This window comes from Mytilus galloprovincialis, chromosome 8, assembly GCF_965363235.1.
Source record: "Mytilus galloprovincialis chromosome 8, xbMytGall1.hap1.1, whole genome shotgun sequence".
In the NCBI taxonomy this organism is placed as follows: domain Eukaryota; kingdom Metazoa; phylum Mollusca; class Bivalvia; order Mytilida; family Mytilidae; genus Mytilus; species Mytilus galloprovincialis.
The window spans coordinates 70,932,816-70,945,094 of NC_134845.1; the positions used below are offsets into that span (position 1 = coordinate 70,932,816).

General features: G+C 31.2%; 1 protein-coding gene across 2 annotated transcripts in view; it reads right to left on the reverse strand.

Annotated features, from left to right (window-relative positions):
• Positions 1-8,264: 8,264 nt before the first annotated feature.
• The window catches only part of LOC143042492 (dachshund homolog 1-like), a 50,629-nt gene continuing 46,614 nt past the window's right edge, over positions 8,265-12,279 (reverse strand). For both annotated transcript variants that reach the window (XM_076214801.1, XM_076214800.1), the window contains exons 7-10: positions 11,112-11,195; positions 10,558-10,704; positions 9,964-10,032; positions 8,265-9,413 (exon numbers count right to left, since the gene is read on the reverse strand). In XM_076214801.1, coding sequence (XP_076070916.1) covers positions 9,304-9,413; positions 9,964-10,032; positions 10,558-10,704; positions 11,112-11,195 — 410 coding nt within the window. In that variant the 3' untranslated portion in view covers positions 8,265-9,303. The remainder of the gene's footprint in view (positions 9,414-9,963; positions 10,033-10,557; positions 10,705-11,111; positions 11,196-12,279) is intronic.

Below are 12,279 nucleotides of genomic sequence, written 5' to 3' on the forward strand. Positions count from 1 at the left end.
AAGATCGCTTGGGTACATGTAAGATTAGCCCTGGACAAAAGAGCCCCTTTCTATACCGGAAGTTAAATCATGGTACTCCAAAAGGGTAACCATATCCTGTTTCACATACAAGTTACAACACATATTCAGATAATTATCGCAATATAGAGGGAATATCATAAAGAGATGAATATCTATACATTATATGTATCTTAGTTGTTCAACAGTTCTATACAGCAGATGAAATGATTAAATTATTAATCGGAGACAGCAAGTGCATATTTTTGGTGAAATGATGTTAAAAAATAGACATCAGTTATAACGTGATTAGTGTCAGTCTAATAATCTATTTGTAAAACATGAAAAGTGACGGGTTACTGTAGCTGTGTTGATATCAGGAAACAAATTTATAATAAATAAACATACCTCATCATTAAGTCTTTTATTTGATACTGCTTTGTATAGTGAAGGTTCGATTTCGGCTTTAATCTTAGTCTTTTACTTTGTTTTATATGCTCTCCGACATATTCTTAAGGTGCAGAAGAATTAGTTTTATTTCAGCATCACTGAAGACCCATTGTTTGTATAAACATGCATCTTGTACCGTTTGTATTGTTCATGTTATAAGCTGCATTCCAAGAAAGGTTCGCATGTATTGAGCAGTCTACTGCTGGAACCGTATCGGTACCCTATTTTTATAAACGTACCAACCTCTCAGAAGCTAGTTCTTTCGTGCTTTTTTTTTTTAATTGTAACTTGATTTTCAGTAACTGAAATTGAACAACCGGGTTGCAGCATATGCACTACAAGACAGTGTTTCAGGTAAGGGTGAAGGTTGGTATCTATAGAAACGTCTAAACCCGCTGTAATTGTTTGTATTTGTCCTTAGTCAGGAACCTGACATTCGGTGGTTGACATTTCATTTGGTTTATTAGTGCTTCTTGTTTCTCTCGCTTTTTTATTAGACCGTTGGATTTCCTGTTTGAATGGGTTTACATTAGTCATTTTGGTAGCGCTTTATGGTTTACTGTTCGGTGTGAGCCAATGCTCCATGTTGAAGATCGTACTTTGACTTATATAATGGTCTACTTTCATAAATTATGACTTGGATGGAGAGTTGTCTCATTTGCACTCTTACCACATCTTCTTATATCTAAATTCAATGTCAATAAAATTAAGACAAAGCGCTTCTCGCTTACACACATGAATACAACGAAATCAGATATATCTATATTTTAATTTGAGCGAGACAAATTTGACCTTCGAGGATTTTGGCTGCTGTGTTATTATTATTTTTAAAAAAGAATGGGTTTTCATTGTAGTTTATTTTCTCGAATTGTTGGTTTCAGTAATTAAAGGACCACGACGGATGTCTGAAAACGTCGAAAGCATCTAGTTACAACGTACAAGTGATTTTCAACTTCAATGGAGTTGCCATGGTCGGATGAGGGAGTTGGTTTTGTAACTAAGATATATGGGAACGAACTTATTACTGGCACTATTATATCTTTAGTATACAGCCAGTCCTGTAGAGGTAAAAACAAATGATAAAAAAACAAAATTAAATATATAGTTTAAGAAAAATAGAGAATATTACACTTCCCTATCATCTAAATGAAGATGCTACAAAACAAATCTCGTCAGATTAAGAATACTTTTCTTTCAAGGATCGTTTCTTCCTTTTGTCATTAAAATGATGAATAATTTTACGAGCAAAAACATAACTAGAAATGCACTTCATCTCAACAAAGCGTGGCACAGCGGACGTGTGGCCGTTAATAATCCCCTGATGTGTGCCAGTAAAGTTACTACACGTGGCCGAACTATACAGTGATTTATTTTCCACAACTTCTTTTACATTTGTGTTTTATTATACAGTTCTGGTGTTAGAAATATTTGAAATTGTCACTTTTGAAATCATCCAAAACGAGGTCAGTTTAGGTGGTCCTAACAGAGATGGAGTCGCACCAAACCGACCCTAGACATGTGTTGTTAGTTTTGTATGCTAATTGGAAGATATGTTTCAACGTTTAACATTTATATAATAAACGAGGATCAAAAATCAGTTATAACTTTTGAAGAGAACAAGAAACATGCTTCAGAAGTACAAAAGACTTATTTATAAACATTTAATTGGATTTGTTTGCCAGATGTAACAGGATGCAGTAGAATTAAAGATATTTTGTAGATTTTGTCACCAATGTAAATATATTCTCAAAATATTAGAATTGGAAAATTTTAATTCGGTATCTAATCGACGGATCAAAATTTTGACTTTATGATATCTTATTACCTAAAGCGGTGTTGGAGAAAGAGATTTTTTAAAAGTGAAAGGTGATAAAAGTTGTAGTGTCTAAACTAACTAAAGACATTTTTACCACGTCTTAGATTGTTGTTAAACATCTATGTCGTACCGAGTATGACTGTTATACCGAGTGTGAATTTGCATCGGTATGTTGTACATTCAACATTCATTTTTTTATGTTTCTGTTTATGGTGTTGGTTGGATAATATGTTATGTCTTATCGTTTGTTGTCCGAATAATTATATCATTGCCTTTCCATAGCATCATTGTCGTGAAAATTGTTTGGACGAGTATTGTAAAAATATTTGTAGTTAAGATCGAGATTGCATGTTAGTTTTCGTAACGCGTCACTGCATGTGTTTGATATCCTGTCCGGTTTGTGGTTGACGGAATATGTTCCTTGCTCCTTCTGTGGTTTGCATGTTGGGTCGGCTATTATATTATTGGTTTGTACCTTTCACTGTGATGAATGTTCTTGTGTGTGTTTGTGTTGTATTTCTAGATGTCAAGTAGTGTTGTATTTTATCGATAATTTTTAACATTATAAAAAAGCGGGAGGTTCGGCTAGCCATTAAACCAGGTTCAACCCACCACTTTTTCTTATAATGTCGTGCTAAGTCAGGAATATGGCAGGTTATTTTTATAACAAATAGTTCGTTTCTATGTATGTTTGCGTATGTTTTTGTTGCACTTCAGTTTTCCTGTTGTTCCTTTGTTTCCCTCTTATAGTTAATGTGTTTCCTCAGTTTTAATATAAGTTTGTAACCCGGATTTTTATTTCTGACTTTTGAACACCGGTATGCTACTGGTGCCCTTATTCCGAAATAAATTTGTAAAAAAATGAATATAAACGTTGTTTCTCTTACGGTATTTACGCAAGTTGTTTGTTGTTTTGAAGATGTCATGTACAGCAAAGGTGTCTCAGATATTCACAAATCTTTTTTATTTTTATTTCACCAGATATAACACTCATCAAGCTTTGTGCAGCCATTTCTGCCATGTTATTTTGACTTGTTATTATCAGAAAACTTTAAATAATTTGAATGATATCTAATTTACAAATAAAATTTAGCCTATTAATGTATTTACCAGTTAAGAACTATATTGTGTACCAAGATGTTAAGAACGCAATTCATTGTTTGTAAATTATAGTGGTGAATGACAAATCATCACTTCCCCTAACTACGTTTTATTGTATTTATATATTTGAAACCAGATTAATAGAATTTAAAGCCTATATTAAATAATATGAGTTCAGATAATTCAACAAAATAATGTGAACAATTATTAAAGGTTTTTAAATTTTGGCATATATTACCAGTTTTCGATATAAAAAAATAATCTTTTTTTTTCCTTTTATTATAGTTTACCAGAGACATATATATGTCTCTGAGTTTACACTTGCCAATTACACTGCATTATAATAATTACAAAAATCTAAAGCTTGAACTGTACTGGGAACAGTATACACGTCCAAAGCCAAGAGCCTAAAATGCACTTGTTTGTCGTTGATTGCTGTCTGGATTTTTTGTTTTTGTTTTATAATTTTGATATAAACCAGTCCATTAGTTTTCTCTTTTAAACCACAAGGGTGACTTGGGAATGAAAGTTTGGTCGATTTTCGTCTACTTCCGACGGCAGTTAAAACTCTTGCCAAAGTTTGGCAAGTAGCGAGAACTACATCGCTATATGTTAAGAAAACTTGCTGGGTCCTTGGGTGGCCTGTTGGCGGGCTAAATGGCTAAGTGGCAGTTCAATTGCCCGCCCATCCTCCTTGCCAACACATCTGACACGCACTACCCGTAATTTACTTGTTCTTGTCCTAAACTTGCATGAAATATTTGACACTGGGTATTACGTCAACAACAAAACAACAATCGTTCAATTTTTAAATTGTTTCAGTTATGGTTAGCCTTTTACAGCTGACTATATGAGAAGAGTTTTGTTCATTGAAGGTCTTTAGTTGTTCACATCCATGTTTTGTGCATGGTGTTTAGTTGTGTCATGGGCAATCATGCATGTCATTTTTTGTCTATTTTGTATGTTTGACTTGTTAAGTCAATACAGTTTAATTTTAATAACTAATACAGGTGATCTATTGATAACAGATAACCACATCCGGGTTACTGTGCTTAAGCTTTCTGTTCACACAGAACAACATCAATTCGGTGTTTGTTGTCAATTCGGACTGTGCATATCACTCTCTTAACCACCCAAAGTCTCATAAAGTGTTGAATAAACATTACAAGAAAAAGTTGACCTTCATAGTTTTGGCTGTCCTGCTTAGGCTCATTTTAAGATATGCCTATGACTGTTTTACGCATTCATCTTCAGATTTTTCTGGACAAAGGTACAAGAAATTCAGTTTAATATATAGAAAAGAAGATGTGGGATGATTGCCAATGAGACAACTGTCCACAAGAGATAAAATGACACAGACATTAACAACTATAGGGCACTGTACGGCCTACAACAATGAGCAAAGCCCATACCACATAGTCAGCTATAAAAGGCCCCGATAAGACAATGTAAAACAATTCAAACGAGAATACTAACCGGCCTTGTTTATATAAAAAAAAAAAATGAACGAAAAACAAATATGTAACACATAAACAAACGACAACCACTGAATTACAGGCTCCTGACTTGGGACAGGCACATACGTAAATAATGTGGTGGGGTTAAACATGTGAGCGGGATCCCAACCCTCCCCTAACCTGGGACAGTGGTATAGCAGTACAACATAAGAATGTTTAGTTTATTCTCACCTATAACAATAGCTCTGACCACACAGAGGGAAAGACTTTTCTATATGTGCATTAAACAGGAAACACCACTGAAAAAATATTTAACATAATATATACCCAATAGAAATAGAAGTGGTTGCTTGCTTAACATCCAGTAGTATAAATGTCATTTACGCCTGGTTCTGGATTGATTGGTTGTTTTTTGTTTAACTTCTACTTGCAAATATTTTAGTGCAAGCCTTATTCTTGTGTATTGTTTAATATCCAGTGACAAATTTCTCATGCTAGCCATATTCTGAATTAATATATTGTGGATTGTCAAATGTCCAGTGACAAATACTTCATGCAAACCTTATGCTGGGTTGATACATTGTAGCTTTTTTTTAATGTCCAGTGACACATTTTTTATTCAAACCTTATTCTGGATTGATGCATTGTAGCTTTTTAAATGTCCAGTTATAAATATTTTAAGCAAGCCTTATTGTGGATTGATTTATTGTTGGTTGTTTTATGGCCAGTGACAAGTAATTTTCGAGACTGATGATCTAGTGTGATTTATTAAATGTCCAGTGACAAATTTCTCGTGCAAGCCTTATTGTGGATTGACCTATTGGGGAATGTTTAATGCCCAGTGCCAAATATGCAAGCCTTATTCTTGAAGGATAAATTGTAATTTGTTTAATGACCAGTGACAAATATTTTATGCAAGCCTTATCGAATAAACTTATTGCTGGTTGCTTAATGTCTAGTGATAAATATTTCAAACAAGCCTGCTTCTGGATTCATATATATTATGGCTTGTTGAATGACCAGTAACACATATTTCATGAAAACCTTCTTTTGGATTGACTTATTGTGGATTGATTAATGTCCAGTGACAAATATTTCATGTCAGCTCACTGCACTAATATAAATAATAAAAGTATATGTATTTCTTAAATTTATTGGCATATATTTAACAATTAATAAGGAATGTGTATTTTATTTACAAATAAATACACACACTTTTTTGTAAGGAGTGATCTCCCTTTTACACACTACAAAGATTATCTCCCATGGAGAGTTGTCTACCTTGACAATAAAACTGTCAGGTAACTGTTCTTTTTACTCAAGACAAATATTTAAGTTAAACATTTAACAAATTCAGAATAAAAATGATACAAAATGAGTCTTTCTCATACAACAGCTAAAAAATGCTTCCTTTAAAAATTAAGGTTCTCCTAATTTTAGAATAATTAAGCTATTCTAAAAAAATATCTTCACACTTACATTTTATAAATATGGGAGATATGTACTATATATGAATTTTAGATTATTTTCATCCTTTAAGTGTGCCAGTATCCAATAGTTGTGTTATTCGTGAAAATGAATGATAAAATACAAATGTTCAATTTTTCAAAAAGATAAAACTTCAGCATTTATTTTCATTAGTACAGCTATTTTTGAGGAATTTTAATTTCTTTAAGGATGTACATCATAGAAAAATGTACTGGCAAGCATGGTGATGTAGGAAAAAATTGACTTTTTAAAAATTATTTTGAATTCATTTTCAAGGGGTTAATTACTACTGGTCTTATAAGAATTATCTATGGTTTTTGTTGACAATTATCAGTTTTTATAGGTGTATCTCTTGTTTTGTAAAATATTTTCCCTAGTTTTGTTTTAAGATTTTTTTTTGTCTCATTAAGGATTATGACTGGTTTTGTTCACAATTATATCCACAAAAGATGTTGTTTTCAATTTTCAGTAAAAACGTTCTCATCAATGAAAATCAAATTGGACATTAAAATGTATGGAAATATATTTACCTATTCAAAGAATACATTTACATAGACCCCTTCCTTTAAAGAGACATTAAGGTCAAGTGCTTGACCACTGTCCTTAGTATAAAGCTACTTAAACCTACATATTGAAAACATGGCACAATGTCTATTAAAAATGGGACAAATTACAAAAATTACATAAAACATTTCTCCACTTACAAAGGTATATTGCACTATTATTCTTTATGTACAAAACATCAACCTAATTCCATATGTATAGCATTCTACTTTCATTTTCACCATCCTACTTTCACTTTCACATTTTCACAGAATTCATTACTGTGCTTATCCAGTGACCTTTGGGGTATCACAATAGCAATGGCTCAAACAGTTTACCAAATTGCAGTTAGATTTCTTCTCCAACTAACTGATCAACTGGTAAAATATTTTAGCAGATTGCTCAAGTGAAATGTTGTTAGTATGAAGTGAGTGCTGTAAAATCAAAAGTATTACTTACCATCCAGATCCAGTTAGTTGATATCTTTGTCATTTGTTTCAAACACAAAAATGACATACTATAATATGAGTCACTGAATAAGAAGGTCTAATTTTGACATGGAAACTTCTATCATAAATAGATTTTATAAATAAATAGTTGAAAACATTGTTTTGTAAGTCTATAATTAATAGCTCCGTTTTCCAACAACAAGTTAGTGCATAATTGTAATTTGGATTTTTTTTTCTAAAGCAATTACTTATCTGCTACCATTAAAGGGAAATAATTTACATTACTGAAAATCAGCAAAATGTTGTCACAATTTTTTTCTGACAAATATCAACTTTCCTCATTTAATTTGTTTGTAACATTACTTTTATGATTATTAAACTTTTATCCTCTGTTTTGAAAAGAAACAATGAAATTTATTTTTAAGATGATTAAAATTTTGAAAAAAATTGTAGGCAAAATCAGAAGCCAGGTATCATTGATCAATGTTGATTAATTTTTTAGTGTACAATAACATTTATTTCCCTTTAATGCCAGCAGATCAGTAATTTGTATAGAAAATATTATACGAATCATAATTACACAATAACTTTCTCTTAGAAGACAAAGATATAAAATATACATCTACAAAACAATGGTTTGAACTATTTATTTATAAAATCTATTTATGATAGAAGTTTCCATGTCAAAATTATACCTTCTTATTCAGTGACTCATATTATAGTAAGTCATTTTTGTGTTTGAAACAAATGACAAAGATATCAACTAACTGGATCTGGATGGTAAGTATTACTTTTGATTTCACAGCACTCACTTCATACTAACAACATTTCACTTGAGCAATCTGCTAAAACATTTTACCAGTTGATCAGTTAGTTGGAGAAGAAATCTAACTGCAATTTGGTAAACTGTTTTGGCCATTGCTATTGTGATACTCCAAAGGTCACTGGATAAGCACTGTAAAACAAACTGAAACAACAATTCATATTTTCATATATCAAAGAACAAACATTTTTTTGGTGGAACTAAATTTTAAGATCAAATATTTGACACGGTGTTATTGTTCTGAACTTATCTTTGGTGAACTGACATCTCATAAAACTAAAACTTGAATGTCATAGTGAAATTCTACAAAGGGTTTTTAATAGTATAGAAAATACAAAGAATTTATACAGTGTAAGAACATTTGAAAATAAACCTCGGAACTTGTATAGAAAGATCATCTAACATCTAAAGAAGTCTAAATATTGTGATATATAAAACTACCAATTATCTGTGTTTTAAGAATAAGCTTATTACAAGTCGTTGTTTTATCCCCTGTATCATTTCACAATATATTGATGATATTTTCATTTCATGTACTTATCAAGAACTGAATGTGTATCATAATGGTCTACATAAATTATTTGATTAAGCTGCTACATTATGCATCAGTTAAAAATCCAGGAAAAGGTTTCTGTTTAAGAAATCCCATTATTCCTAAATCGATTTTAATAACATCAAAATGAGTCCTGAACTACCCTTTTTCCTACAAAAACACTAAAAATAATTTCTAGTTCCATCATTCAACATTATCAGTTAATACCATCAAAGTTGGTATAAAGTAACTAAACATAAAATCATAGGTAAATTACCCAAACTTTTGTAATGTCTAGCTTGAGATCATAAGTATTGCTATTTAAAGACTAATCTAGCTCATTTAGAAAAGATTTCATACAAATACTGTTGTGTCTGTTAAATCTACAATGTCCCAAAATTCATCTCTTCTAGTGAATACAAAAAAGATACACTTAATTTAAATTAACATGTTTACAAATCTTCGTCTTCACACAACCTTGAGTCTTTTGCTCTTACAATCTTAAATTGTGACATCTCACTGAGTATACTTCTGTTACATGGGGTCAATATCCAGTACAACATCTAAATTCAACGGTCCCTGTGAAGTTTGATTTTACACTGAGTTTATAAAATCTTCAGCACCGATTGTCAACGTTTATAAAATAGTCACTGTACTTCCGTACTTTTTGCCATTGGAAGGTATGGATAGCGGTTGGGATTTCCGGCATGAGACAAGAAACTCTCAAATAATGGTCGTGAACTTCTGTCTTGTGATTCTGAAATGAAAATATTAATAATTTACTGACCATATTCACGTAAAACACTTAGAATGCAGGATAATGCTCTAAGAAAATATAGGCAAACAAAAAACAGTGGTTAAATTCTTCAACAACATAGAGGCAATGAGACAGGGGTAAAAATCAAGACCATGAGGTCATAAAACTTTTGAGCACCATCATCTTACTCAGAATAAACCAATCAATTATTGAATTTAGTATTATTAAAAATTCAGGATATTTCTATGACCTTTTTTTTGCCATGGAATTTTCAGTTTGATTTTGACTTACGAGTTTGATTATCCCTTTTGGTATCATTCCCCTCTCTCTTATAGGAAACAAGAATTTAAAGGTAATAGGAATAGGTTATAATGATTGACAAACATTACCGATTGATTAATGGTTGCTTAATGTCCAGTGGCAAATATTTCAAACATATTCAGGATAATAATGATTGTATTGATACTGCTGCTCGTTAAAATGATGTGATATTTAAAATATGGGACTTTTTTTGCATGAATAAACAAATTTGAGTTTGATTGCTAAATACCTGTGACATGTTTGGATTCTGAATCAGAATTACTGCTGTCTTTGTCTGTATCTCTCTCTGTTGTAGAGTCTAAAACACAAAGTATACAATTCTTATATTGGTGTTCTTAAACATAGTTCATACATTTCTTATATTTGTGTCCTGAAACATTAATTATTGTTGTCTTTTGTTTTCTATACTGTGTACTATTATTTGTCTGTTCGTTTTTTTCCCCCTTTTTTAGCCATTAGTTGTTTTTTTTATCTAAGAGTTTTTATGTCCCTCTGGTATCTTTTTCCCCCTCTTTCCTAGTCTTTATTGTTTGTTCTATGGTCGGGTTGTTGTCTCTTTGACACATTCACCATTTCCATTCTCAATTTAACATAGATTACACATTACTTATATTTTAATTGCTATACACATTGCTAACAATCTTAAAATCATTCAAAAAAATGACCTTTTGTCTCTCTTTTCCTATATCTATGTAAAATTTTATTTTATTTGTATAGAAAATTCTCAAATAAGGCAGTTAAGTTAAAAAAAAAAATCCAAACCAATGCCTAGTTGATAGTATATGATATATTTAGTTATATACAAATATAAGGTACTACTTACCACTGCCATGAAAATGTTTAACCGACTGAGGACTAGCTACTGTTTCTTGGACTGCTTTCACTGGTTCTGCTGTTGTGGGGTTTTCTAATCTTTCTTGTACCCTTTTTCTGGCTCTTCTTTCCTTCTTAAGTCTTCGTATCAGAATGCCTAAAAAAATACAAAGCATAAAGTTGTCAAACTATTGCAATTCTTTATCTTAGTTTCTTTATAAATGTATCAATGCCAGGCAACAATTCTTAAAGTGAAAAAAAATACACCAAAGTTGAAACAAACTTACAATTCGATGGCAAAAAACAAAATATAACCAAGAGACAAACACAAAAAACACTGAGCAACACAAACCCCACCATACACTGGTGGTAAATGAGAGCATACATAAAATGAGAACCCCCCACCCCCATCCATCCCTTAAACCACCACTATGCCCTACTATGAGCATGCTGTTTTATATATTTAACTATTATTTGAAGAAGAAAAAAAAATATTTAAAGATAAAACTTGAAACGATCTTTAATAATTTTTAAATTCCTCAGTTTATTAATAAAGTATAGTACCTTTTGATTTCTTCTCTTCATCCAATTGTTTCTCTACTCCTTCTCTTACTTCTCTCTCTCTTAATAATTCCATTTTCAACTCAGCTGAAAAAATAAAAATCAGAAATATTAAAAATTATGCTCAACAACAAACCTGTTTATAAAAATTCTGAAGCATCTTTGATAGTGTATATATATATAGTGTCACAGTCCTTGTTCTTTTAAACTGAATATGTAAATTAAAAGTTAAATGCTAACTTACTTATACATGTATTTGTAATACCATAAGTATAACATATGTTCTCACAGTCCAAGGTATGAGGGAGAAAACAGAACTGGAAAACAGTTTTAAATCATTACTAAAATTTAAATAAAATATGATGCAATTTAGTATATTGCAATTTGTATGTCAAAATTAATATCATTAGGCATTTTCAACACAAAAAAAACCCAACAATTTAGAACCCTATATCTATTCATTAAGCACACCTATATTCTGTGTACTGCATGACATCTGCAACAATTATAGCATGCATACAAAACATCATACTAAAACATTATTTTATATGCTTGAAAAATTATATCTGGTCATGAAACAAAAACGGAGGAAATTGATATTGTAAATACATCAGAATAAAAATCAAAAGATCCTAGACAATATTGTCTTTCCACTTTGTCATAGATACATCAAGATTAAGACAGACAAGAAATGACTTGTGTCAAGAAATATGATTTGTATCCTCAAATCAGTCGTTGAATTCATAACTTGTAGCAGAGATCTTAGAAATGGAATGTCATCGTAAATTCCACAAATCTGTGTAAGACTGGTTCATCAATATGGATATTATTTCCTCGTTATGTCGTTATATTTCCAAATCCTTATATTTATATCCCTGTCTGGAGCTCAGTGTGTCGGCCTTCATTACATTTAATATACAAATCCCAGTATTTATTTAAATCAGGTTTTTTTCCATACCCTTTGATAACAAGGAATAGAGGAATAGTCTCTTTGGAGAAACGATTTTATCACATTGAATTCAGTTTTAGTTATTTACAAATCTAATAATTCATGTTTATGTATTGCTAGTTTTGAAGCCAGTTTAAGTGGTAGAAATTTGTTTTAAATGTCTTAGAATGAATATTTCCCTTTAGTTTTTATTTCCATTTCATCTTGTGACTTTTTTTTTCA